Source organism: Prorops nasuta, unplaced genomic scaffold (genome assembly GCF_024137725.1).
Source record: "Prorops nasuta isolate Cenicafe-Biocafe unplaced genomic scaffold, Cenicafe_Pnas_1.2 PNAS00024, whole genome shotgun sequence".
Lineage (NCBI taxonomy): Eukaryota > Metazoa > Arthropoda > Insecta > Hymenoptera > Bethylidae > Prorops > Prorops nasuta.
The window spans coordinates 3026391-3052223 of NW_027116821.1; the positions used below are offsets into that span (position 1 = coordinate 3026391).

General features: G+C 31.4%; 6 protein-coding genes across 13 annotated transcripts; 2 read left to right on the forward strand and 4 right to left on the reverse strand.

Moving 5' to 3' along the window:
• Positions 1 to 215: 215 nt before the first annotated feature.
• On the reverse strand, positions 216 to 6494 carry ttv (exostosin glycosyltransferase 1 ttv). 4 transcript variants are annotated; one of them, XM_066740717.1, is made up of 8 exons: positions 6044 to 6494; positions 2486 to 3384; positions 2202 to 2403; positions 2006 to 2125; positions 1703 to 1933; positions 1202 to 1468; positions 848 to 1098; positions 216 to 765 (listed from the first exon to the last, which is right to left on the reverse strand). In XM_066740717.1, the coding sequence occupies exons 2-8, from the start codon at positions 3367 to 3369 to the stop codon at positions 585 to 587; spliced, it is 2136 nt and encodes a 711-aa protein (XP_066596814.1). In that variant the 5' UTR covers positions 3370 to 3384; positions 6044 to 6494; the 3' UTR covers positions 216 to 584. The 4 variants fall into 4 exon arrangements, with proteins under 4 accessions (XP_066596814.1, XP_066596813.1, XP_066596812.1 ...); XM_066740716.1 differs by having other exon boundaries at positions 2486 to 3537; XM_066740715.1 differs by lacking the exon at positions 6044 to 6494 and adding an exon at positions 3614 to 4715 and having other exon boundaries at positions 2486 to 3534.
• On the forward strand, positions 4908 to 8401 carry LOC136781734 (sodium channel protein Nach-like). The gene is made up of 6 exons (XM_066740719.1): positions 4908 to 5690; positions 6057 to 6272; positions 6352 to 6654; positions 7424 to 8002; positions 8078 to 8187; positions 8273 to 8401. The coding sequence occupies exons 1-6, from the start codon at positions 5572 to 5574 to the stop codon at positions 8389 to 8391; spliced, it is 1446 nt and encodes a 481-aa protein (XP_066596816.1). The 5' UTR covers positions 4908 to 5571; the 3' UTR covers positions 8392 to 8401.
• A 66-nt stretch (positions 8402 to 8467) lies between these two features.
• LOC136781735 (uncharacterized) lies at positions 8468 to 9527 on the reverse strand. Its single transcript, XM_066740720.1, has 4 exons — positions 9417 to 9527; positions 8933 to 9332; positions 8759 to 8863; positions 8468 to 8695 (listed from the first exon to the last, which is right to left on the reverse strand). The coding sequence occupies exons 2-4, from the start codon at positions 9289 to 9291 to the stop codon at positions 8533 to 8535; spliced, it is 627 nt and encodes a 208-aa protein (XP_066596817.1). The 5' UTR covers positions 9292 to 9332; positions 9417 to 9527; the 3' UTR covers positions 8468 to 8532.
• Positions 9528 to 14848: 5321 nt separating this feature from the next.
• LOC136781704 (uncharacterized) lies at positions 14849 to 16202 on the forward strand. 2 transcript variants are annotated; one of them, XM_066740679.1, is made up of 3 exons: positions 14849 to 15171; positions 15262 to 15761; positions 15840 to 16202. In XM_066740679.1, exons 2-3 carry the CDS (start codon positions 15498 to 15500, stop codon positions 16200 to 16202), a joined length of 627 nt encoding a protein of 208 aa, XP_066596776.1. In that variant the 5' UTR covers positions 14849 to 15171; positions 15262 to 15497. The 2 variants fall into 2 exon arrangements, with proteins under 2 accessions (XP_066596776.1, XP_066596775.1); XM_066740678.1 differs by having other exon boundaries at positions 14849 to 15761.
• Positions 16203 to 16522: 320 nt separating this feature from the next.
• On the reverse strand, positions 16523 to 19461 carry LOC136781703 (putative nuclease HARBI1). 4 transcript variants are annotated; one of them, XM_066740675.1, is made up of 5 exons: positions 18804 to 19461; positions 17690 to 18742; positions 17330 to 17616; positions 16716 to 17259; positions 16523 to 16656 (listed from the first exon to the last, which is right to left on the reverse strand). In XM_066740675.1, exons 2-5 carry the CDS (start codon positions 17935 to 17937, stop codon positions 16647 to 16649), a joined length of 1089 nt encoding a protein of 362 aa, XP_066596772.1. In that variant the 5' UTR covers positions 17938 to 18742; positions 18804 to 19461; the 3' UTR covers positions 16523 to 16646. The 4 variants fall into 4 exon arrangements, with proteins under 4 accessions (XP_066596772.1, XP_066596774.1, XP_066596773.1 ...); XM_066740677.1 differs by having other exon boundaries at positions 17690 to 17882; positions 18189 to 19461; XM_066740676.1 differs by having other exon boundaries at positions 17690 to 17882; positions 17958 to 19461.
• Positions 19462 to 23628: 4167 nt separating this feature from the next.
• On the reverse strand, positions 23629 to 25147 carry LOC136781853 (putative nuclease HARBI1). The gene is made up of 3 exons (XM_066740859.1): positions 24915 to 25147; positions 24276 to 24562; positions 23629 to 24188 (listed from the first exon to the last, which is right to left on the reverse strand). Exons 1-3 carry the CDS (start codon positions 25145 to 25147, stop codon positions 23629 to 23631), a joined length of 1080 nt encoding a protein of 359 aa, XP_066596956.1.
• Between the last annotated feature and the right edge of the window lie 686 nt (positions 25148 to 25833).

A 25833-nucleotide genomic window follows, 5' to 3' on the forward strand; every position in this document is an offset into this window, starting at 1 on the left:
ATCTAACGACTAATAATCTGAAACTTTGCAACACTAGAAAATTCCTTTTTTCCTCATGATCCAGCCCTGAAATTCTTCCAGTCATTCTTACATCCGCCTTCTGCCTTTCTTTGTTCTTAAATTAATCACTCAGCTTGAACTCTTTTCAATCGGATACTATTGATCGAAGGCAAATTTTGTGGTCGTTTCTCGTTCTAGCGATTGAAACAAATCACTTTGGTTTGTTAAATAATCATTTTTTTATTAATAACTATGAAACGATTTGTATATATATTTATATTATATACATTGATTAAGAGTATGCAATTAGGACACGATTGTAATTTAACTCTTAACGGCATATGGCATCAAAACCCAGTGTGGGGGAACGTTAAGGTTCATGCTTAAAATATAGAATGGTCTGTCCTTCCATTCATTGATATAGCCTTAAATTAAACAATTTATCAAACCCCCTCGTTAATCATTACGTACAACCTTTCTCCCATCATGCAGACACACCTCATCCAATCATTTACTTTACACATTTACTCCCCATAATGAGATCCTTGCATCCCGAGGGATTATTTTCGAGACACAAAACGCTATTAGTTGCTAACTAGCTCGATCTGCCTATACTTCTTGCGTAGATTGCTCACGGAATCTTTGAAAAGAACCGGATCCAGTCTCAAGCTGGATCTCAGCAATGGCATATAACCGAAAACGGCGACGAACGTATTCATGCAGGTCTGACGTTGCACGAAATGATCCGGATCGTTCCATGGCGAGCTGTAGAAAAAATTTCAATAATAAAAATTCACCATTTTCGAGATTCGTGTCGGCTTCAGTAGTTATCCAAATGTAGATTTACCTGATCCCGGTAACTGGCGTATCCTTATACAGCTTCCTCTGTGTGACTTTTATCGGTGGCCTTCGAGTTACGTGGCTGACCAGAAAATTCATAAGGATATCCTCGCAATTCTGCGACTGCTCCACCGTTTTGTGCAGAGTCGTGCTCAGCAGTTCCGTGTACAAAGTATTGTAGTAACGATGATAGAAAGCAGCGCCCGTCAGAATTATGCTGTAGTCGTTAGTCCATTTGCTGGTGTAGCCCCATGAACGCTGTGAAATAGCGAAACGTTAAATTTATCAATTGGCACGATTAATCTTAATGTGAATTTTTTACAATGAAAAAGTTTTAAAGTTTCAACAGTGCAATATTCACCTTTGAATCGTCCCAGTAATGAGATCTCGCAGGATAACCTACTATTCTATCAGGAAACTCACGCCAAACGACGAAAGCAAAATCTATTTCATCCGTGTTCAATGTGGCATCTTCATCTAATGATAATATGGCACTGGTTTTGATCGATTTGTGTGGATAAAATCGTTGGGAAATACCATCTACTGATATTACTTGTATCGATGCCTTGATACCTTGCCAACGTGGTCGACGTGGCTGTGCAATTTCCGAATTCCACAATAGTATTATCTGATAAATAGAAAGAAATGGATAAGATTTGTCTTATTATTTATTTACTGATTATCAAGAAAAAGTTTGTGCAATTGTTTCTATATCTTATCTCAAATATTAATGTCATATTAATTGAACGAATAAAAAATTGTTTCAAATATTTCTTGTTTAAATTGTATTTAGTTAATTTTATAAAATTAAACATTTACCGTTGGTAATTAATGTTAATAAATTACTAATTGAAATACATACTTTATCTAAATATTTACTCTTCGCAACGCTGCGAAGTAAACGATAAAGGACGGCAGTTGATCCTAATTGTGAATAAATGATGGCAGTAAAGGTGTTTCCGGGATTGCTATTCGAGAATGGGAGTTCCTGCTGACTATCAGCAAATTTGGGTAGAATTGACAATGCACCAGGATACGTATTCCACTGTAGCTTCTCTCTCACTCCCTCCCAGGGTATTCTCTCGCGAATATTCTGAAATAATCATACTCCGTTAAATTTTATACTCCAAACGTATTATGTTGAGTTATACTGCACCAAACATACTTCGAAAACCGTGAAAATAATTTTTTCGATAGATGAAAAATATCTCTCCCAGAGGAATTGCGTTTGTTGACGAAGACTGAGTATTTTAACATTGGATACCGATCTTAGGATGTCTGGAATCTATAGGAAGAAAAACGTTAGAGTTAATTCAGATATCTTTGAGTAGCAATATCATTGACTTTTGGGTTTTATTCACTTGTAACAATAATCTCTCGTCGGCAAATATAACCGCTTGCGTCCAGTCGATACGTTCGTGAAATGGTAGAGCCCAACCGTTGCTTAAAATAACTGGGATACATCCAGCTTTCAAAGCTTCCAGGAAACGAAAGCTTCCCAGCCTTCGACCCCGCGGTACAAGACAGAATGTCGAATTCATCAGTAAAATCTCATAATCATATCTGAAATAGTTGATTTTGTTTCACTGAGTGACAAACTATTATGAGAAAACATTCAATAATAATTGATAGGTATTTTACTTACAAATCATATTCCTGATTATCCTGCTGACAATGTTCATCTTGCATCTCTTTCCACGCCTTCCCATGCCTGCAGGTGGTTACGAATACCATATCTTTGCCATTGTGCAAGTGATAGAGAGCATTTCTTGTTTCAGATCCAATACCATGTACATAACGTTTACCCTTAAAAGCAGCTAAATATTTTTTATTGTTTGGAAAGTTATTTTCTTGAGCCTGACCTGGCTCACCACCACGTTCAGGGTGCTGTTTTCCAAATAGCGGTATGGAAATATCATAATTTGGCCTCAGTCTGAAGATGGACATGCTTGCCTTGGCTAGCATAGCATAGCCCAGATCGAAAGCTAATGCTTCCTCTGCATAGTCGGGCCATGTGCCAGAATATAAATTAAATATTAAATGATTTCTGCCATTATTCCAATGGGCTAAGCGTAACAATTTGGATGGCAGATTATGAAAAAATTCAGTTGATAATGGATCCCTGTCTAAAGTGTCCAATGCTAGAACCAGTATACATGCTTTTGCTGGATCCGAGGTATAATATCTTGACTCAGTAATTACATTCAATATTTTTTGGTATAATGGACTTATTGCATCTTCTATTGGATATACATACACTGTGAAACCTTCCTTACATCTAGTAAAATTAAAGCAGGTTTCCATGCGACATTGCCTAGCAGGTTGCAAAACAGGCAAATTTTTACTTGGTATCCGTAAATCTTTATGATAAAATTCATCATTTACATTAAAATATGAAGGCAAACTCTCATAAGGCAGCGGAGAGCTGCTTGGCTCCTTTTTAGTTTTTAATCGATATCCACCAAAATAACAGTAACCAAGAAATGCACATGTCACAAAGAGTAGTAAATAGCGCTTCTTGGCCTGCATCTTAAAAGAGTTAATCTATACAGAGATAAATATGGAATAGAAGCATTATAAGATTAATGATATATAGATTTTCAGTCACGAGTTTGCTCTCATGCCCCTTCTTTAGTTTTCAACAACTTCTGTTGATAACATCTGGTAAGTTTTAATTAATTTCGTTTTCACAGTCTGCTGTAATGAGAATGAAACAAGTGTTAAATTAAGTCATGGTTAATATGTGAAAAAAATGTAGACAAAGAAAATTTACCCTCTTATTGGAGCTATGAGCAAACTTGTTAAATGGAGTAGCTAAAAGATATGAATTTCCGTACACAGCGTTTCGAACAAATGCGAAAGCCATCTTATCACTCAACAAATTTGTATACATTAGTAAGAAAGTTTCCACGTACTCCAAAAATTAGAATCTTGTAGTCGCGATGACATATTGACAACTCGTTCAGTGAACTCAAAAGTTAACCTCTACCATTTCTTTCTTTATTTTATTGGACTCCACTTGTTAAAAGTGATTATCGAGTTATTGTTCAATTTGTCATGTTTAAATGTGCTACTATGTTTTTCTTAAAATAATAATGCTGTTAATTTTATTAACCTCTACCATATCAAAATTAAAGTTCTTGAAGCTAAGCTTAGCAAAAACGCTCAGTATTAGCTTTTAAATTTTGTGAACCATGATTTGTAAATAATTTAGACGAGTTGAATGGCGTTAGAGAGACATTAAAAGGAAATTTAAAGGTTAACTCTATTGCACACACTGCACACGTATCTCGCCGGTGACATTACGCCCATTAGTTCTTGTTACTACACAGAAACGTCACAGAAAACGCGTGACTCCAAAAATGCAAGGTTTCCAAAAGGGAAACCATTGCAGACTCTCTGCAAAGATTATTCAATGGTAAGCGCGATTTATTTGATGACGTTAGAATGTTTTAGCAGCGAATAGCTTATTGCTTCCTATTTCTTTTTTTCTTCGTGTGTGTATGTACACACACTGTACGTTACAGACTGAGTGTAGCCCTATGTGTGTGTGTAACTATCAGTACTGTCTATATACTTTAATACATAATACATATAAGGCAGTCTAAACAAAAGAGACAGGGATAACATGCCGCCATCTTCAGAATTCAACTCCAACCTTATCCACTCGTCTGTAGTATCGATTATCCAAAAGAACGTCTCTCGCATCTCTTTTTCAATTCAAAATGTACGATATGCCTATTTTGTCAGTTTTTCACAGTATTGAGATCTCCAGAAAACCTACTGGCATTGATTATTTAATTTTATTTAAAAGTTACAGCTTTCTTCACAGATGGTAAACGAGAAATTCATTCAGATTTTTATTTATAAATTAGATCGGTGAAAACAAACCTACAGTTGATGTAATATTTGGATATTATATCAAGAAGCAATTACATTACACATTAGAGAGTGAGCCAAATAAAGTAAAAGGAACATATTTTGAACAAAATCTTTTATGAACGTTATTATATTGAAATACTTTCAAAAAGTGATCAGATAACTACAATATATTATTAGTAGGTGAGCGAATAAACTCGTGCGTGTTAATGCGTAGTGATCACGCATATAGTGATTTAGCCAAACATATAGTTATATATGCTTAATTTGAAATTCAAATAACTTGTCATACAGTATCTCGGAAAAATCTTCAGAAAACTTTTACTGTAATATAAATGTAATGAAAGATAGGGGATCCCATTAAAAAAAATCGAGGTGACCTTTACATGCCCTTCAGCACTCCACCCAAGGTTGAATCAATATTACCAACCAATAAAGTTTTAAAAATATATCCATAATAGATTTTATATCTAAAATGTGGTCCTGAAGAATTATTTATTAGAAGTTTATCCATATCCTTTACTATCACAGACTCACTCTGTGTGTTTTATCTATTGTAAATGTAATTATTCGTGACTGAAAGAAAATTTGGTCGAAAGTAATATATAATTACATGTATGTTCTTACAGGAAGAGGTGTTGTTTAATAATGCATGCACCGTTAAAATTATCAAGTGCTACAAACAGATTTTACATTACGATAAAAAAAAAGAAAATAATGACACGTTGAGCTGTGTGAATCTGAAATCGATTTTCTCGTATTCTCGACGATTCTACTTTCATTTCCACTCTCCGTTGGGTCTGGAGTCGTTTAAAAAAATAAAAGAAAAAGGACCTGCACTCGGACTCTACGATGCCGGCTTATCTACGAAAATTCTGGCAAACCTTGACGGAGGTGTACAAGGAGTTTGCGATGGAGTCGACGATACATGGAATAAAATACACCACCAATGCAAAATCAGCTATTGCGAGGTATAATTTGATAACACGTAATGATCAATATATATAATCATTCAAGTGTCAAAAAAAGGAAAAATTGTATTTGTTTTGAAACGTCATATTGATAATACTATATAATAACATAGAGTATTTATAAGTACCATTCATTCCACCTTTACCGTGTTTTTTTATTTCAAATTGTAAATACTTTCAATAAATCTATAAATAAACGTAGCTACTCTCTAAAATGAATTGTATATATATAAAGATTAATTTTAAAAACTTTTATATTCAACATTACACGTTATCAAATTTTTATTTAATTTTCATATAAATATTAAGAATAATAAAATATAAAATATAAAATATAAATAAATATGTCACACCTTTTCCTTTCAGATTTCTTTGGCTAGTCGTTATGATTCTATCTCTATCAGCAGCTGGGATTTTGGCTCACAAATTTTACGATAAACACAGATCCGCCAGCATGAGTACATTGGTGATTAGTGATCAGTTTCCCACTGAAAAACTGTTGCTTCCTGCAGTTACTTTATGCCATGGGAGTATCGCCGTTGTGCAGAAAGTTTTGGCTTTTTTCAATTCTCAGAAACGCATGTATAGACAGTTTTATCAGCAATTATAATTTATACAGTCATAAAACGCGCAAGGTTTCAAGTTCTTGCGCCTTTTTCAGCTATATTCCTCGAGGGTTGACCCGGGAGGATTTCGAGATAGCGCTGAGATATCTTCGGGAGGTCATATACCCGACGAATCACTTCCAGGAGGAGCTGGATAAGCTACAACAGATTCTCACAGCCAATCGAATCTCGTTGCTTGAATTACTGGATAGTGTCAGTCTGAATTGCAGCGATTTCGTCGTTATGTGTCGTTTCGAAGGAAAAGCGATGCCCTGCTCGATGCTCCTTGAACCAATCGTTACCCAGTACGGGATTTGCTGTGCCTTTAACTATGTCAATCCTGATGGTCTCTTGCAAAAGTAATATGCTTTTCCAAAAGTAAATTTTCTAATGATCCAGCACCATGCTTTTTAGTTTAACGAAAAAGAAAAGAAAAATACTTAAATGTAGCAGTAATTTAATTTTACTGAACCGGTTCATTCTTTGGCCAATGCAACACTGATTCAACTACACGCTATCTAACTGATAGCCAATACTGCCGGGACTAGATAGAAGAGTATGTCATATTCACCTTGACTATATATGCGTGAATGAATGCAGCAATACTCGTAATCGCGAGATTGGTATTCGCACGTGTAGGCTGATTGGATGCTGAAAAAATAAATGTTTTTGTACTTTAACGACATAGAGTTTGCATCTGCATATACAAGAAGAACTAGCTTATTATGCATACGTGCATAGGTCATAGTTTTTTTTAATTGCTAGATGCAACTGAAATGTTTTTTTAAAATATTATCGAAGTAGATAACTATATATACATACATATAGTTGACATTCCGTGTTGTTTAAATTATTTTCAATCTTGTATATGCTACTGACTCGATATACAGGGTGTCCTTTGAATAATGATCGAACCAGAAAGCACGAATAAAAAAAGCTTCGATTCACTATGCAGCATACATTGTCTCGAATACATTTCTAAAACGTTTTCCAATGTATCGAATTAATTCCGGGACTGTTTCAAAAATATTTTTGACATTATATGTATTTGGCTAACTTTATCACTTTTTTTACTAAAGTAATATATAATAATTATTTTCATGAACATTTTAATCGAATATTTTTTAGGAGCGAGGGTGTAGTTAAATTTAATTACAGTAGGGGCTTCGGAGCACTTTATGTATTATCTTTCTTGATGAAGTCAGTGCCTTCGAGCGAGATTATCTCGTCATTGATTTATGGGAACGGGATCAAAGTGATTTTACACGAGAGATATACATACCCTGGTCCTACTGCGATGGAATTCGTAGCTGCCGATGGTTTTGAGACTGTAGCAAGATTGTATGGAACTTATCTGATAAGCAGTCCGGAAGTTTTAAATCTTCCATCTAGAGTTCGTGGATGCTATAAATCAATATCAGGCTCTCTTCCTTTTCGAGCTGAAAATTGCTATTTCGACTGTCGAGAATCCATTACGAAGAAACTTTGCAGCTGTTTGCCATTCTTTTCCACCACCACTGAGGGAGATGTGCAAGTTTGTAATTTAACTCATATCTCCTGCCTAGCAAGGATTGCTAGTGAACTAGATTCTCTGACTTTACAAGATCCCAGATGCAACTGTCTACCCAGCTGCGAGGAAACCACTTATGCTGTCACTTTAACAAAAGTTCCATTGCAAGATCTTAAACACAGACCTGGAGATTTGTAGTGAGTGAAATAATTCATTGATGAATTAATTTATTGACTAATACATTTTGATTGTAACGAACACTTCTTACGCAGTACCAAAGCCCAAGAGTATAAACATGTGACTATCTTACATTTAACTTTTGCTGGGCAGTCTGCCCTATTAGAGAGAACGGAACTTGTTCTCTCCAATATTAATCTAGTTTGTAAGTAAATAACTTTAAAGTATTAAAAGATAAATAGAACTGGTTTTATCACATATTATAAGTAATACTAATGTTTAAATTTCAGCTTCTTTAGGAGGGGTGTTCAGTCTATTTTTGGGATTCAGTTTCATTTCCATCATAGAAGTAATTTATTTTTTCTGTATTGACCTTGTTATCAAATTTAAACAAAAATTGTCCATTTAACAAATTTAATACAATGCTTGCTAATAAATACTGTTAAAGTATATATGTATGTAATTTTCTTTACATACACGTAATATAATAAAATATGCTTAAAACAAAGTTTATTAAAGGAAATATTAACAAGTATTTTACATTATTATATTACTGATTAAATATTTTTAGAGGCTTTGATTTGTTTTTTTTCTGTCGTTTTCTTTTGTCTGCACTAATTTTAAGCTGATTGCCCTCTATGCAAGGCCATTCATGGATTTTTGTCAAGTATTCTTTGGCCACCTGAACACTTTCCAATTTAACAATAGCTGTCCTGTAAAAATGAGGGTGTTGTTGCAGGAATATGTAAGTTAATATGTATAATAAAAATCAGTACCTTAAGTTATTTTTTGGTTTCAGTAATTTAACAGATGTACACCCTTTTAATGCCCCTTTTACGGCTATGGATTTTGTACCACATTTAATATTTGAAATGTGAAGTCTGCAAATAACAAAGAATATTAATAAAAGTAATAAGATATTCAAATAACTTCAATGTGAAAAGTCTTACACTCGTGTATACTTCGGTTCTGGTTTAACAATGGGCATAATAACCTTCTTCTTCTTTCTCTTTGGACGCTGTTTAATTTTCTCCAAAGGCAAACATACATTTAATTCCTTAGCTATTATGGGCCTATCGTTAATTCGTTTTTCGTTAACTAATTTTAAGTTTATCAATTTTTCTTTTATGCTAGGAAATATGACTCGACATGAACGATCTGTTTGACGTCGTAATGTAACAGTCACCTCACAATTAAATAATTCTTCTACTTGTGTCTTATCTGTAATCTTATGTGGAAGGCGAATTTGCAAAGATCTCGAAATTTCTTCTTTCATTTCCTCCACGTCTTGTTTAGGTCGGGTAGCCATCTGTTCTCTTTTCCCCGGATACTATAACCTCTTTTATTAACCTATGGAACGTCCGGGGAGATTTTTAAATTTATCTAAGATTTTCAAATCGTTTGAAAAAGCTATTTTTTTTAACTCGTTATTACCCGTAAAAGATTGATCAATAAATATTATTGGAAATCGGAAATGTATTGTAGTGAGTGCCCCGGGAGTTCAGTCGGTTCAGGTCAGGGGGAACAATCTCTTATGGGAAAAATTTAGCCACCGTTAGTGGCGCCCTCACTGTAAGCCCGTCAAGCGGAACTAAGTTATGAACGTGTACGCATGCGCGGGCAGCGTAGCTAAGTGACGCCGACGCTATATTTCCCGCCATGTATGTCTGTGCTCTTATTTCGGACTGAAAGCAATTACTCCAATTGTTACAGATTTTTTTCACTGTTAAACAAAGTTTTTATTGTGATTATCAATTGTATATTTTAAATATATATATATATATAATTATATATATATAATATACATACTTATATATTAAGATTTTTTGAATAATAATATATGTAAGTATTGTGCAGCTAAATTTAACCTAACTTTTTAGTGTGTTACTTAAAATATTTTCTGTGTTTATTTATACTTAAATGTATTTTTAGAAGAAAAGACTGAATTGAAGATGGTCAGGTCGTGCTGTGTGCCGCAATGTTTGTCATCACATGTGGCTCCTAGTCATGCATTTCCTAAGGACATAAATAGAAGAATGAAGTGGTTTGCCAGTTTAGGGATAGCTTCAATTCTGGATGACAATGAAGTAAAGAAGTTACGAGTTTGTCATAAGCACTTCACAGAAAGTGACTATAACTGCAGTGGTACAAGAAGAGTTTTGATACATGCAGCGATTCCCACTTCTTCTTTTCAAAATGTTAATGAAATGCCAGTGCCAGAAATGTCAGACCAAACAGAAATGTTACATCAATATGAAATAGAACAACAAGATCATAGCCCCATATTACAAGTTCATCAAAATGAAATAGATAATTTGAAGATCATTGTTGAACAGGAACAACATAACAAATTGCAGCAACATAGTGACATATTAGCAATCCATCAACAAGAAATAGAAAGATTGAAAACCATAGTTCAGCAACAATCAGCATATAGACCAGATTTGAAGGATATAACAAGAAAACAATTATTAAGTCCAACTGCTAAAGGATTGTACGACAAGGTGAAAAAGATGTAGAAAGAGAGAACAAGACTTAAGAGGCTTTTAAAAGACCAACGGTGTAATAAGAGAATCACTCTATTACCCAGAGCTGATAAGCATGGCAAGGTTGACAAAGCAAACCTTATAAGGCAGCAGTTTATGGACATGATTGTAAGAAATAATGACCTGAAGCCTCAGGTAAAATATAAAACATTAGAAACAATTGTTCGAAAAGATAGGATGGAAAGTACAGCTTTTAACGAATACTATATTTTCATTTAGAATTTATGAACTTAAACTTTCAACGGAAACTAATATTCATTTAATATTTACTAAAATTATCATTATAATTTCTGGAATAAATGAAATTATAGTAATGTTATGTATATATACTTATGTTAAGCTGTCAATTGAAAATAAAACTTATTTTCTTACGTGCTGTATTTTTCTTATATATTGCTTGGAAAGTTAGCATTTCAACATTTCTTGATAATATTTGTTTTAATAATTCTGTGATTTAATTGAAAAATGATCAGAATTTGAAATAATGAGATACTAACTCAACATATAACCGGTTGTTATGTTTTCAAATTTCCTTTAAACTCAAAATTTAAATGGAAGAAAAATATTTTTTGATATTATTTTTTAAAGATTAGCTTTTCAATTTTAACAATTATATCAAGAATAATCGTAATGATAGATCCTTTTTGCTTTGTTTAAAATCGAAATTCATAGAAAGCGTTAGCTTATTGTAGAGTTAGGTATTGGAGTTCTTGTGGAAATTTCAATATATCATTTTTTAAGTCCCTGGTTTTATTAGTTAAATTAACACAATTATTAATACAAATTATCATAAACTAGTAAATTCGGTTACACAATTGAAGTATCTAATTGGTACATAGATTTTTTATTTTTTTTTTGTAGGCAAGACGTTTTACCTTAGAAGAGAAAATGTTTTGTATGGGTATTTATAAAAGATCTCGCTCATCTTATCAATACCTAGCGAAATATCTACTATGTCCTTCCATCAACACACTAAATATACAACTGCAATCTATACCATTTGAAACAGGATGCAATCAAGTTATTTATAATTACCTCAAATTAACAGCGAAAGAAATAGATAAAAAAGATTTAAATGTAGTGTTATTATGGGACGAAATGTCACTGCAACCTACATTAACATATGATGGAAAGAGAGACAAAATTATGGGATTTGAAGACTGGGGTCTAAGAAGAACTAGAAAAATAGCTGACCATGCAATCATGTTCTATCTAAAGTGCCTTTCTTCAGGAAACCATATGCCTCTTGGTTATGGCTTTTGTAGTGCTGCTACACACAGCTTTCATCTATGTAGATGCATAAAAGAATGGATAACTTTATTGTTGAAATGCGAATTTAAGCCAGTAGCAACTGTTTGCGATCAGGGAGGGCCAAACATCGCTGCTATCAATGCTTTAATACGAGATAGCAATGCTATACGTTATAAGAAGCATGGAAGTGCAAGTAAGAATACACAAATCAATTTTTTCTTCCTGCTTAATTTCCTTCGAAGGATGTAAGTATTTTTTTTTCAGAAAATACATTTGTTATTGGAAACCAGGAAATCATACCACTTTATGATTATGTTCATCTACAAAAAGGAGTCCGAAATAACTTACTAACAAAGGACCTTAATTTGAACAAAAATGAAATAAAATGTAGAAAAAAAGTTGCTACTTGGAATGACATACAAATTGCCTATGACATGGACAAATATACTTTGTTGCGCCAAAGACAAATGCCAAAACTAACAGACAGACATATCATTATTGATTTAATCCCGAAAATGAAAGTTAAATATGCAACCCAGATAATAAGTCATACAGTAGCAAATTTCATTGATTTAGCTATAACTTGGAAAAATGGTAAATTTAAAATTGCATACTTGTTTTATATGAGATATAATATTGTCAATTTAAATTCCAGGTATTGTAAAAACAACAAAAGGGGATATTCAGTTACCTTTAAGTGCTGCAGCGACTTCAGAAGCTCTTTTGTTTTTCGATGAATTATTTGATTCTTTTAATGGAGAGAAACATAAAAAATTATCCAGCATCATTTCTTCCAGAACAAGTCATACAACTTTTTGGACTGGAGCAATTAAGAAATTAAAAGCTATGGAGTTTGTCGAAAAAGACACTCATGAAGCTGTTAAAAATAAAACCAAATGTTTGCATAATTGGATATGGACTATTACCGGTACACAACAACTATGGAAACTATTGCAAAAAGAAGGGTTTGCTTCATTAAACTTAAAGTTCTTAAATCAAGATCCAGTAGAGAACTGCTTCAGTCAAATTCGAGACCATGGGCATAGGAATAATAATCCATCCCCATATCAATTTTCAACAATATTTAAAACATTAATAGCAACAAACCTGACTTCAAAGCATTCAATTTCATCCAATTGTACAGAAGAAAACCAAGGCACTTCTTTATCATTGACAAAAATGTTTAAAACTGCAGAAAGTTGTGCAAACACTCAGAATAGAGAAGAAGATATAGATTGTACACAAGCATCATTACCAACAGCTACATCGCCTAAAAACTTCATTGATTCAGAAGCAGTTACAAATAATGTGATACATAAAATAAAGCATGAATGTATAGAATGTGCACAAAATTTAAGTGATGGTGAAACAAAAAAACTGATACAAAAGGCCTTAGATACAGCAGAAATAAAAATGCAGAATTTTTGTCACGAGATAAAAGTTAAAGATAAGGTGAAAAGCATTATATATTTGGAAAGTTTTTCAAAAATTGAAATCCATTGTGTTAATAAAACTGATGATATTATTGACCTTACTGCCAAATACTTCATACTTGAATGGTGCAAATATATCAATAAAATTTTAACTGGAAAACTGCAAACGGAAGATGATGAAATTTCAAGTGGAAAACTACAGAAGAACAACAATAAAAATTCAACCGAAAAACTACAGAAGAAGGACAATAAAAGATTATCTGGAAAGATGCAGAATAATAATCATTATAACTATATATATCACGAAGCACAAAAAATATCCTCGCGTTATAAAAAAAGAAAATAGAAAGGCTTACATAATACTGATTCTGATATGCATAATGTATGTACATTTTTTCTACATTTTTAATATTTCCTGTGCGTTTTTCTTACAGTTTTATATATTTTCAGATAAATGACGAAAGAGATAATATCATCCGGAGGAAATTTAACAAATCTAGTCGTAGAAGCTGATAACTTTGTTAATGTTTAAATATTTGTTTAATTTTATTCTTTTTATTGTGCAATAATTTAACCAATTTGATCTATAAGACTGCTGGCTTTAACCTAAATTTATAATTTAATACTTATGAATTATCAATAAGAGAGAATGTATTTTTATATTTGTATAATTAATAAAACATTTGTTTATTATATTGAAATTATTATCACTATTATTTCCTTCTTTAAAAACATACATATTTAATATAATTCATTTATTAGCTTACTATTACTTTCATTCATTAAATAAAATTTATAATTTTAATATCACATGTATAAGTCCACTTTTAATTTATCAAGAGGTATTGTAAAAAAAAGGAATTATTTCTGTTCAATATGATGATACGTTATTATATATATAAGTACTAAACCGACCAATCCTATATAATTACAGTCAATTTGAAACTATAGCTCCTATATATATTTGTTACGGGAATTATATTTGAAACCATGGTTAACTTCTATCAGATTTTATTGTCCTTAAAATTAATTTGATTGTAAAAAGTTTAACATACTTATTTTTGTTATAAAATTAAAATTATCTAATAAAGTTGAACTAAAATTCTGTTCGTAATCATGAAATAGAAGATTTTATAAGCTGAGAAACAATTATAGGTTTAGCCGAGTGGATCAAAGCAATGAACTATTTAGGAGGGATACCCATCATCGCAGGTTCGAGCCCCGTCAAGGATAGGAAATTTTAATGATTTTAATTTGAATTTCACCTTAAATGTTACATTAATAATTAATTGTTATCACATCTATATAAGTAAAACCACTCGGAAAATTGTTTTTATTTTTGTTGAAATTTATTTCATTTATGCTAGGAATTAGCGGACAAATGTCTATGTCAGGAACATTGAGATTTTATTTTTCTGCTCTGGCTTACATTTAGATTGTAATACTTTCAAATAAGGTATATACATTTTAATGAATATCAGGGAAAGCTTTGATGAAAGATAAAATAATTGCATGTCTGTATTTTATTGAAAATCAAGCAATACACAGCAACTGTTTTAGTGGCTATAAGCACTATATATGTATAAATATATGTATATATTGTACAAGTTAGTTCCTTTCTAAGGCCTGTCTTAGAGCGAGGGCGCCACTAACGCTGGCGCAATTTAATACATGGGAGATTGTTCCCCCTGGTTCAGGTTTGACTGGGTTTGACTCTCGAGTCTCGCTCGCACTCGCTCGACACTCTCGACTAGTCGACTACTCTCGACGTCTCGAGGCTCTCGTGTGAAGAAGGGGCCTTAGGGCCATTCTTACCGTAGAAGGTCCGAGTTAAGTAGGGGTACCAATTTCGAAATATTTTTTGTTTGATAGTTTTAGGCCTGAAATGTTAATAGTCTGAAGTCATACCCATGGTAATAGATAAAAAGAAGTAGAGGAAGTAAATACAGAAAAACTTAGGTACATACTCAGCCACATATATCAATGGTAGACGGTACAAAGAAGAATTAGAAATTCGTACATTCATATAATTTAGGATTTATTTTAAAGCTGAAACAAAGGTTATTATAATATAACAAAAAACGACGAAAAGAGCTGCAACATGGACATTAGCCAAAAGAACAGAAATGAAAATTATTCATTTGAAGAAAAATTAGCATTGGTTGATATCATTCAACAATATTCAAAGATTATTGAAAATAAACAAACTGATGCTGTAGGATTGTATGAAAAAAATAGAACATGGAATATAATATGTGTTAAATTTAATAAAGAAATGCAAAAAGATGCCTGTGATAATATTGAAAATTATTGGTTTCCAATTAACAAATCCTGTATTATCTTTTTTTTTAGGAGGTGGATCAAATAATGTTACATCAAATATTCTTTACAATAAGGCATATGAGATTATAAAAACTTCTGTTGATGGACTAGAAAATGTAAATGATAGTGATGGTAAATTTGCTGCGAAGGAAACGATTAATGTGATAGAAGAAATTATTGCATATGAAGAAGAAAACGAGGATCCAAATACTGATGAAGTGTTTAAGGTTTATAATATTAAAATTATGATTTTAAAATGTAATATAAAAATTGATCCTAAGACTTATTTTTTTATTATTTTATAGTATTTAACTGGCAAAGGAGAAATTAATAGGTGGGAGAAATGGAACTCAAAACAGTTATCAAAATCTTTAAGCAAACCTCTACATAATGTTATTAAAGGACCATCAATTTCAACAAGCTCTATTTCAAGGTCCTCGAATGATACAAAATACATGCAGGAAAATTTATTGCAAAGCAAAATTGAGCTTAGCAACTTAATGAAAAAGGATTTAAATGAGAAAAGTAATTTAGAAATACAAGTTTTAGGCGAACAACTGAAAAAAGAAAGGCTAAAAGTTAAATTATTAGAATATAAATTACAAAAAGAATGTGAAAATAACAATAACGTTATACAGGTTATTAATAGTTCTGACTCATCAGACTAGTTAAAAAATTAATATTATTCAGTATATTATAGTTTTTGAAATTACCAAATTTTATTTTTTTATTTAAAATGATATTTTTGATTTATTTTAATATTACTGTCTATTTTTTTGTTAATATAAGCCAAGAAGAATTTATTATTCCTGAATATTTTTTTTTGTACGAAAATAGAAGAATACATTTTTAATTTATTACATTTTATTAAAGAGTTACTCAATGAAATTTTTTGTAGCAAACTTGATACCCAGGTAAAAAATCCATACATTTTGAACATTCCATTATTTCAAACTACTAATTTACATATTTCAGTTGTCACGAATAATAATCCTACAATATTTCTTTATCAAACGATATCTGCAGTGGAATCATTTTACGACGCTCTCAAGAACAACAAAAAGTCTATTTAGGAAAATGGAATCAAGAGAGGTTAATACTTTTCACAATCCTTACAGACAGCTAAAACAAACAATAGTTATTAATCTTATTTTTTTTACTGAAATATTTTTAACACCTACCTTTGAAAATAAGATTCTATCAAATATCTTCTCTCGTCTGCATGTAAATTTTCATTATAATTTCTTACTATATTGTTGTATTGATCAATGGTTATATTTTCTTCTACGTTTGATCTAATGATGTTGTATAAAACGGCACAAGATATAATAACATTCATGGTCCTCTCTGGCGTTCTGAATCGAGAGCCGATAGTTAATACGGGAAAAATTCTTCCCCAAATGCCAAAGCACCTTTCGACCATTGATCTAGTTCTTATCTGAGCCTCATTATAAAGTATTTCAGCTGGTGACTTTGGATTAATCAATGGGGTCAATAAATACGGTAGATTAGGATAACCAGAATCACCCAAAAGCAAACTATTTCCGAATTCGCCAACTTCAAAACGGTGTTTTATACGCGAATTGTTAAAAATTGTTGAATCATGCGAGGATCCTGGCCATCGCGCAACAATATCCATTATCTGCAGTTTGGAATTTACAATAACCTGGACATTTAACGAGAAAAACCCCTTCCTATTTCTGAATAGCTCTGCATATTCTCCACCTACAGCAAAGATAATCCTCTTGGTGAAACAGTTAATAGTCTGTATTATTAAAAATGTATGATCTTTTACCATAGGATTGAATAGTAATATGTATGCAGTCGATTGCGCCCAGAACTCTTATGAATCCTGACTTCTCAAAATTTCCTGCTTGGGTTCGCAAAATATCTTCAGGCTCTAATGGAAATTTAATATATTCTTTACTTAAAGCAGCAATCGCAGAAGACACCCGATGTACAATTTTAGTAGCGGAAGCATTTGAAACCCCAACAAATTCAGATATAATTATAACAAAGGAGCCAGTGGAATAAAACCTTAATGCTATTAGCAACTGAATCATTGGTGATATTGCATGATTCCTGAAAGTGATGAAATACAATTGATGACAATATATTAATGTTTATTTATCTTTTAATATGAAATATCAATTACCAATCAGTTTTAAAAGTCAACGTATGGCTAATTTTCTGCAATAATATTAAAGCGTCTTCCTTACGAAGTCTAAATCGTTTTCTGAAATCATCAGCATTATATATATTGAACCAATTCATCCGCGGTCTTATTATTCTCGTCTTTCTTTTAAACATGCACTGCGTATTTTCATCCAACTCTTCTTCTTCTTCGTCTAAGAAATCCAACATAATTAGATAATTCATTGGAAATAATTTATTCATATTCATGTGTTATTATATGACTAAACTCTGTGAATATACCCGATTTATCTTCAATAGCGGTACATGAGACCTTTTATGTTATTTTACTATAGTACTTTTGACTATCGCAAAATTATTATATTTCGTTTGAATTAATCAAGCCTTATCTACTTCCCTCGCTTTTTCCCAAAATAACTTCAGACTATTAATATTTCAGGTTGAAAACTTTAAAGCAAAAAATTTTCCGAAAGTGTAGGAATATTTTAAGAAATTGGTACCTCTACTTAACCTGGACCCTCAACGGTAAGAATGGCCCTTATTTTCATGGTGACGCTTGACGCTATTTTTCAGCGTCAAATCAGTCACGTGACTCAATTTGACGCTGAAATTTAAAATGCGCATGTAAAGGGATGTATCAGCGTCAAAAAATTGACGCTACTTTAATTTTAGTATCAAGAAATTAAAAAGTAGTCGTTAATTCGCTAGTTGTTGGTTTTCCTGCCTTCACACTATACACGTTTCTTCGGTTTGTACAAATAATCTTTAATTTTACTTTTGATTTCTTCCATAATGATAAATATATCAATTTGAATAATGTCTTTGGCATTAAAATATTATAAATAAGCACAAAAATGTGCTTTACAAATTAAATCAAGTAACGAAAGGCAGAAGGTTTTGGTATCTATGTTAGGAAATGAAATTATGATCGAAAGAGAAGAAAAAATATAAAAGAAAACGTATTCATTTTTGATTCTTCAGAATTTTTTCAATATTATGTATAAGTATTTAAGCATATTTTATTATTGATAGTAAAACATGTCTCTATAATAATCTGGAAAAAACAAAAATATTTTATTTCTGTACTATTTCAATAATCAATTATTTGAACCCACCTAAAAAAATTATTACATTACATGAGGCTTGCCTGAATTGCTCTGTTGTACCGGCCCTAAAGCTAGTAATGTAACATGTGCTATAAACTAAAGGGGAAGTAGTGTTAAAATCATTGTTACTTATTTGATATTGCTGACAATCCTCTGTTAGATAGACCTCTGTTGATTCGATGTGAGTCAGTTCTTCAGGTGGAGAGACGTTATCAATAACTTCTGTGATAAAATTAGTTTCAGGAAAGAAGCTGTAATTTTCATCTTGATTGCTATTCCCTTGTGTATTGAGTTCAAAGAGATTATGTTAATTAACATTTAGAAAAGTTTTATTAGTCATATTGGTTTCATAATTATTGTTCCAAGTTTGCCCATTGGATGCGGTGTCCTTATAGTTAACTTTTTTCCTACTATTATTGACATTAATATGTCTTTCATAATACAGCTTTATCCATTTAAAGAGAGTGTTATTGTGGTCATTATATTTATTCTCAAAATATTGTCAAGTTCTGGCTCAGAAGTTATTTCATTTTTGAGAATAAATTTTCTTGCCTCCTTATTAGTGCAATTCTTATATGCTTTTGATTTTTGCACTAAAAATAGGAGTCTGTAAATTGGACAAACAATACTTAAGCTAATATGGTCGCCTTTGCAGTTACCGCATCGGTTATTTTCACATCCTTCTGTACTGTGATCTCCCGCTCAATTTTGACAGCGTGAGTAACCTCTGCATTGGATTGCCGAATGACCAAAACGTTGGCATCTAAAGCATTTTTTTACTTTTTCTATATACGGTTTTAACTTCAGCTTGACATTAAAAATATAAATGAACGAAGGTAAAGAATTTGCAATAAAATATAGCTTTAACGAATTGGTAGGAATGGGAACCTTGTTTACAGCGTCCCATCAGGTAAGTCTATCTAATTTAGAGATTTTTATATTCTTTGGATTTGAATTTATATTGAATAGTATCTCTTCGTCGCTAAATTCATTAAAAACATGGCCTACAACTCCGATCTTAGTGATAGCAAAATTTAGGACGAATAAAATCCATTCTTTGTATTCTATTTTATGTTGTTCTTCAACTGCTTTATTTGCTATTTTGAAGTTATGGAATTTTAACTTTATTATTTGTTGATTGACCTTGGAGATACTGAAACTTTCACGTAGATATTTTTTTAGAAATTTGCTAGTTTTCATAAGGTGTATAATACCTAGACTGTTATTAATATTAGCAGATATAATATTAACTATATATAAACCAGTGTGAATTGGTTCATATCTGTTACCTTTTTGTTCAGTAGCATATTCTATTTGTTTTACTTTAGCTGCTTTTTCTGTTAAGTCGTTACTGTCATCCGAATGGGAACGGCCTTCTCTCAGTCTTCTGTTTTCTTGGGAGTTTCCTATTTCCATTATTTAGTTTTCTTTTAATACAGCGGTATGTTTACATAGAATCACCAATAATAACATTTACCTCTTAATTTGACAAGGATTTTCACTATAACTTTGTTTATAATATTATAAAATATAGTACAATATAATATAGTCAGCTTTCACTGTTTAAAGTACGTCCGAATTTGGTGCGGTACGAGTCAAGAGTGAGATTTGCTCACTCATTGCAACATATCACCTCTTCCGCCATTTTATTCCCACCAAAAAGTAGGACACTTGACACCCTACCGTTTTCCTTTGAATAAAAAACTCAGTTAAATCTCAATTCTCAGCTGAATGACTCGGTTTAATACAATTTATGTTAACTTCAATTGTTCGTAACTAGGTCGTATAACTGAGATTGAACTGAGTTTTTTTAAAAAGGAAAGCTACTAATATTCGGAAGGATTCGACAGGTTACCGACAGTACCGACATTACTAGCGACAATCATCGCTGACTCTTGGTCGTATTCATAGTCGTTCCTCCACCTCGACTCGAACTCGACTCATGCCCGTATTCATAGACGTCACTCGAACTCCACTCGAACTCGAAGCAGGCTAAAATACTACAGTATATGTGACGTAAACTGTAGCATTAAAACTTGAGTTAAGGGTGGGTGTCTCCGCCGAGAAGTCAGACTTAAGGAGGTTGTATCATTAAAAGAATTAACATTGAGATTTGAACAAAAATTTAACCACCAATCAGTTCATGACTAATAAAGCTCCAGTTAAAATTTCGTTAAGATTCAGAGCCTAGAAGCCAAGAATAAAATAATTTTAATTAACATGTACCCTTATGGAAAAGAAGCAATTTTTTGTAATATCTTAATAATTAATATTAAAATTAGCATCATAATTTATTAATTACCGCTTTCCTAAGCTTTAAATACATGTTATAAAAATTTTTAAATAATTGAATCAACAGTTTTTACGTCTCCTATAAGTTTCATGCTAATTTTAATATTAATTATTAAGATATTACAAAAAATTGCTTCTTTTCCATAAGGGTACATGTTAATTAAAATTATTTTATTCTTGGCTTCTAGGCTCTGAATCTTAACGAAATTTTAACTGGAGCTTTATTAGTCATGAACTGATTGGTGGTTAAATTTTTGTTCAAATCTCAATGTTAATTCTTTTAACGATACAACCTCCTTAAGTAGGGGTACCACCCTACAAAAAAGTTACCAGGCTATAAAATTATTTTTGTGCTAGAGTTGGAGGCATGGAGTTTTATAATTCCAAACATAATTTAAGCTAAATTCAGAAGTTTATTAAGTAGAAAAAGCTTTAGAAAAGCAGCAGAAACGGCAGATACTGTGAAGCCGTTATGTGTAATCTGTGTAGGAAAGGCATTTGCAGTTATAATTGCATGTAAGTAAATGATGAATAATTTCCAACATATTTGACTTGCATAAAATGCAAAATATGTGATCCTGTAAATAATTATCTTCAATTAACTACAAATTTACTGTTGAAAACCCCTGCCTAACTTATAGATAAATCTGAGAATAGGAGCACTTGTTTAACAGATATGTAGATTTTTTTGAAAAATGTTCCCCATTTTGATATTTATCATATATTACATTTTGTATTTGCAGATTTGAAACCATGGAGATTAACAATAACAAAAGACATGAAAATTTTTTATACAAGGAAAAATTAGAATTAGTCAATATCATTAAAGATTATGCAATGATTGTCGAAAATAAAATTACAGATGCTGTAGGACAGATTGAAAAAAATAAAGCATGGGAATTGATAGGTTTGAAATTTAATAAAAACATGCATAGAAATGTAAATGCAGAATCTTTGAAGAAACTGTGTCAGAATATCAAACTGCAAACACGAAAACATTATGCTACAATGAAACAAGAATTGTACAAAACAGGTAATGAAAATATTATTGAAAATAATTTTATTTGTATTAAAATACTTAAATATTTCTTTGTAGGAGGTGGAATCAATAAAATTGCAACTGATCTTCTTTACGATAAAACATATGAGTTAATACACATATCTGTAGATGAGCTAAACAATCCATATGACAATGATAGTAAATCTGCTCAAAATACAGGTCTTGATATAACAGAAGAAATAATATTAGATGAAGAAAACGAAGATCCGAACAGTGATCCCGTTTTTCAGGTTTAATATACGATATTTTCAGCAACAAAAGTAAAAACTACTATGCGAATTTTATTTGATCAATTTACTATTTTTTCAGTATTTAACTGAAAAAGGGGAAATTGACAAATGGGCAAAGTGGAGTCCAAAAAATTATCCAAACCTTTGAGTAAACCTCTGCATACTTCAGTGCAGATGAAATCAACAATAGGGAGACCAACTTCTTCAAATACTCCTAAAAGCACAGAGGGAATCTTACTACAAAGTAAAATTGAGTTGAACAATTTAATGATAAAAGAATTAGAAGAAAAAAGTGTAATAGAAAAACAAATTTTGAGTGAAAAACTTACGAAAGAAAAATTAAAAGTTACACTACTTAAACGTAAATTAAACGAATGTGGTAATAATAACATTGCACATATTATTGAAACTTCTGATTCTTCAAATTAAGTATGTTGTTATTTAGCGGAATAATTTTATAGGTTAAAGCTATATGTTATTAAATTATTTTCTGCGAATAGTTAATTATTTCATAAGAATTACTTTGGTTTATGTAGGAATTAATAAGATCTTTCAGAGGACTGTTTATGTTAATAATTATTATTAAATGGCTGTGCGATTTAGTCAAATCAAAGGTGAAAACCTTGTAATTAAGGTTCTAAACAGAATTTTTTTAGTTTCATTATATAATACATTAATTGTGGAATGCATCCATGCAGAATTTGAGCATTAGCAAACAATTAGATTTATATAACTGCTTGTAAAGTGAAGACAAAAGACAATAATTTTGTTATAATGAAAATTATAAAGTATAAAAATGCTGTATGTGCTAATTTATATAATAGGAAAATGAGCTTGTTTATTTAAGTTATTATTTATAAAAGTATACTAAACATAACATTATTTGCAATTTTATTTAATAAACAAAATAAATTTATTAATGAATAATTTACATGTTTATATCATTATATTATAATAAGTTTCATTATTTGCACAGTTTCCTTGATAACCCATAGAAATAGCAATTTTTTAATCGCGTAATGCTAAGATACTAATAGATCTATTTATAAAAGCGTAACTAGTTTTATCTACCATATATACTAGATTGAAATTTTTGTCGCAGATAGCTTTGTTATAAACAAGTTCAGTTTCATTTATGAAACAATATACGTATAGGCATGTAGCATTAATACTCTGTATGAAAACAGTTACCATAATTTTATATTAAACTTTATTCTCAGTGATGTAATAAAGCCTTATTATTTTTTTAATATTACACTAGAGTTTGAAAATAATTATCGATTAAATACTTCCTTTCATCGGCATGTAGAATGTTGTCATTTTCTCTTTGAACAAAATTACAACATGTGTCAAAATCAGAGTTTTGTACAATATCTGTTATTCTTATTATATTATGCAAAACTGCAGTTGCTATAATGACTGCCATAGTTCTTTCCATTGTTTTAAAACGTGAGCCGATTGAAAGAATAGGGAAAGTTTTCTTCCATACTCCAAAGCATCTCTCTATTATTGAACGAGTCCTAATTTGTGCTTCATTATATAAAGCTTCTGCAGGGTTTATAGGATTTTGAAGAGGTGTCATCAAATAAGGTAGGTTTCGATAGCCAGCATCACCCAGTAACAAGCAATTCCCAAATTCTCCAGAATCAAACCTGGCTTTTATACTTGAATTATCAAAGATTGTTGAATCGTGAGCTGATCCAGGCCAGCGAGCAACAAAATCCAGTAGTCTTAATTCAGAGTCAGCAATGGCCTGTACATTTATGGAGAAGAAACCTTTCCTGTTTCTACAAAATTCGGCATCATTCCCACCTATGTAATATTAAACAATGTTTTCAAACAAGAATTTGAATAAATACTTTTATGTTGAACAAGTATATCCAAGAATTATATTCTTACCATATGATTGTATTCGCACATGTGTGCAATCAATTGCACCTATTGCTCTTATAAAACCAGCTCTTTTAAAATTCTCTTGCTGGACCCTCAAAATTTCATTACACTCTACTGGAAATTTAATAAAATCATTACATAGTGCTGCAATTCGTGGAGAAACTGTGTGTACTATTCTTTGTGCAGACTTCGTAGAAATGCCACAAAAATCTCCACAGGTTATCAAGTAAGACCCAGTAGCATAAAAACGTAAAGCGACTTGCAGTTTGATACAAGGTGATATATCTGATGGGCTAAAGATCATAAAATACAAATTCAAATACTTGTTAAAATTAATGTAGATAAGTATTAGGTGAATATACAGTTTTTATATATACTTGTTACATATAATATGTAAAAAGAATTAACTTTTTCATAATTGTTGTTCAATGAATTAATTTGAAAAATATAATAATTTTAGTTAATTTAGTGTAGGCAGTTGTTTCGCGAAAACTATATATTATATTTATGAACAGATTTCAGCTGTACAAACCTTAGACTCAAATTAAAATAATGTTTAATGGAAAAATTCAAACTAAATAACTTAAAGCTCTATATGCCATTTTAAAATTAACTTTTCATAAATTTTTGTTAAATGTAATTTACTTTACTGCTCTGTTAGATCTCAATCTTGATGCTATTCGATTCAGCAACATTAAAAATTGATCCTTGGATAGACGAAATCTTTCTTGAAATTCTTTATAATTTAAAATATCAAACCAATTCTTTCTCGTTCTTGTAATTCTGGCTTCTAGACGTAAACGATGAGTTTGTGTATTTATAAGTTTTTCGTCTTCCAATTCTAGCAACTCCAAAAAAGATTGAAACAACGGGATCATTATTAAATAATTAATTTAAAAAATTAACAATTAATGTAGCTTTCCCTCTATATTTCCAAATCTTTTTCTACTTAATAAACTTCTGAATTTAGCTTAAATTTTGTTTGAAATTATAAAACTCCATGCCTCCAACTCTAGCACAAAAATAATTCTATAGCCTGGTAACTTTTTTGTAGGGTGGTACCCCTACTTAAGTCTGACTTTTCGGCGGAGACACCCACCCTAAGCTCGAGTGACGTCTATGAATACGGCCCTCGGCTAAAATACTACAGTATATGTTACGTAAACTATAGTATTGAAACTCTCTAGTTGGAGGAACGACTGTGAATACGGCCCTCAGGCTAAAATACTACAGTATATGTTACGTAAACTATAGTATTGAAACTCGAGTTGAGTTGGAGGAACGACTGTGAATATGTACGACCGTCTGTGTTACAGAATCGCACTTACCTCTGTGAAGTTAGCCTACCAACTATAGAATTTTAATAATTGAGGTATATAGATCGTTTGATAATCGTTTGATAATGTTTGATAGTCCATAATCAACATTTGATAGTTAATAGTTTTTCTAAAACATTAAAAATAAAATTTAATGTGAAGTTAGCCTGAACATTTGTATTTTTCTTTTCAATTGACTTTTAATCACCCTAATTGATAGGGAATCGTTTGATAGAAAGAAATATTTC

Excerpts from the sequence above, each read along its gene's own strand:
- ttv (XM_066740717.1), bottom strand. The coding sequence starts at position 3,369 with ATGCAGGCCAAGAAGCGCTATTTACTACTCTTTGTGACATGTGCATTT. Across the intron at positions 2,404-2,485 it reads GATAATCAGGAATATGATTT|ATATGATTATGAGATTTTAC; the intron begins GTAAGTAAAATA and ends CAACTATTTCAG. Across the intron at positions 2,126-2,201 it reads ACGAGAGATTATTGTTACAA|ATTCCAGACATCCTAAGATC; the intron begins GTGAATAAAACC and ends TTCTTCCTATAG.
- LOC136781734 (XM_066740719.1), top strand. The coding sequence starts at position 5,572 with ATGCCGGCTTATCTACGAAAATTCTGGCAAACCTTGACGGAGGTGTAC. Across the intron at positions 5,691-6,056 it reads GCAAAATCAGCTATTGCGAG|ATTTCTTTGGCTAGTCGTTA; the intron begins GTATAATTTGAT and ends TTTTCCTTTCAG. Across the intron at positions 6,655-7,423 it reads CCTGATGGTCTCTTGCAAAA|GAGCGAGGGTGTAGTTAAAT; the intron begins GTAATATGCTTT and ends AATATTTTTTAG.
- LOC136781735 (XM_066740720.1), bottom strand. The coding sequence starts at position 9,291 with ATGGCTACCCGACCTAAACAAGACGTGGAGGAAATGAAAGAAGAAATT. Across the intron at positions 8,864-8,932 it reads GAACCGAAGTATACACGAGT|ACTTCACATTTCAAATATTA; the intron begins GTAAGACTTTTC and ends TGTTATTTGCAG. Across the intron at positions 8,696-8,758 it reads AAACCAAAAAATAACTTAAG|GACAGCTATTGTTAAATTGG; the intron begins GTACTGATTTTT and ends TCATTTTTACAG.
- LOC136781704 (XM_066740678.1), top strand. The coding sequence starts at position 15,498 with ATGCCTGTGATAATATTGAAAATTATTGGTTTCCAATTAACAAATCCT. Across the intron at positions 15,762-15,839 it reads ATACTGATGAAGTGTTTAAG|TATTTAACTGGCAAAGGAGA; the intron begins GTTTATAATATT and ends ATTATTTTATAG.
- LOC136781703 (XM_066740675.1), bottom strand. The coding sequence starts at position 17,937 with ATGAATATGAATAAATTATTTCCAATGAATTATCTAATTATGTTGGAT. Across the intron at positions 17,617-17,689 it reads TTGACTTTTAAAACTGATTG|GAATCATGCAATATCACCAA; the intron begins GTAATTGATATT and ends CATCACTTTCAG. Across the intron at positions 17,260-17,329 it reads TATTACTATTCAATCCTATG|GTGGAGAATATGCAGAGCTA; the intron begins GTAAAAGATCAT and ends TCTTTGCTGTAG.
- LOC136781853 (XM_066740859.1), bottom strand. The coding sequence starts at position 25,147 with ATGATCCCGTTGTTTCAATCTTTTTTGGAGTTGCTAGAATTGGAAGAC. Across the intron at positions 24,563-24,914 it reads AGATCTAACAGAGCAGTAAA|CCCATCAGATATATCACCTT; the intron begins GTAAATTACATT and ends TATGATCTTTAG. Across the intron at positions 24,189-24,275 it reads TGTGCGAATACAATCATATG|GTGGGAATGATGCCGAATTT; the intron begins GTAAGAATATAA and ends AATATTACATAG.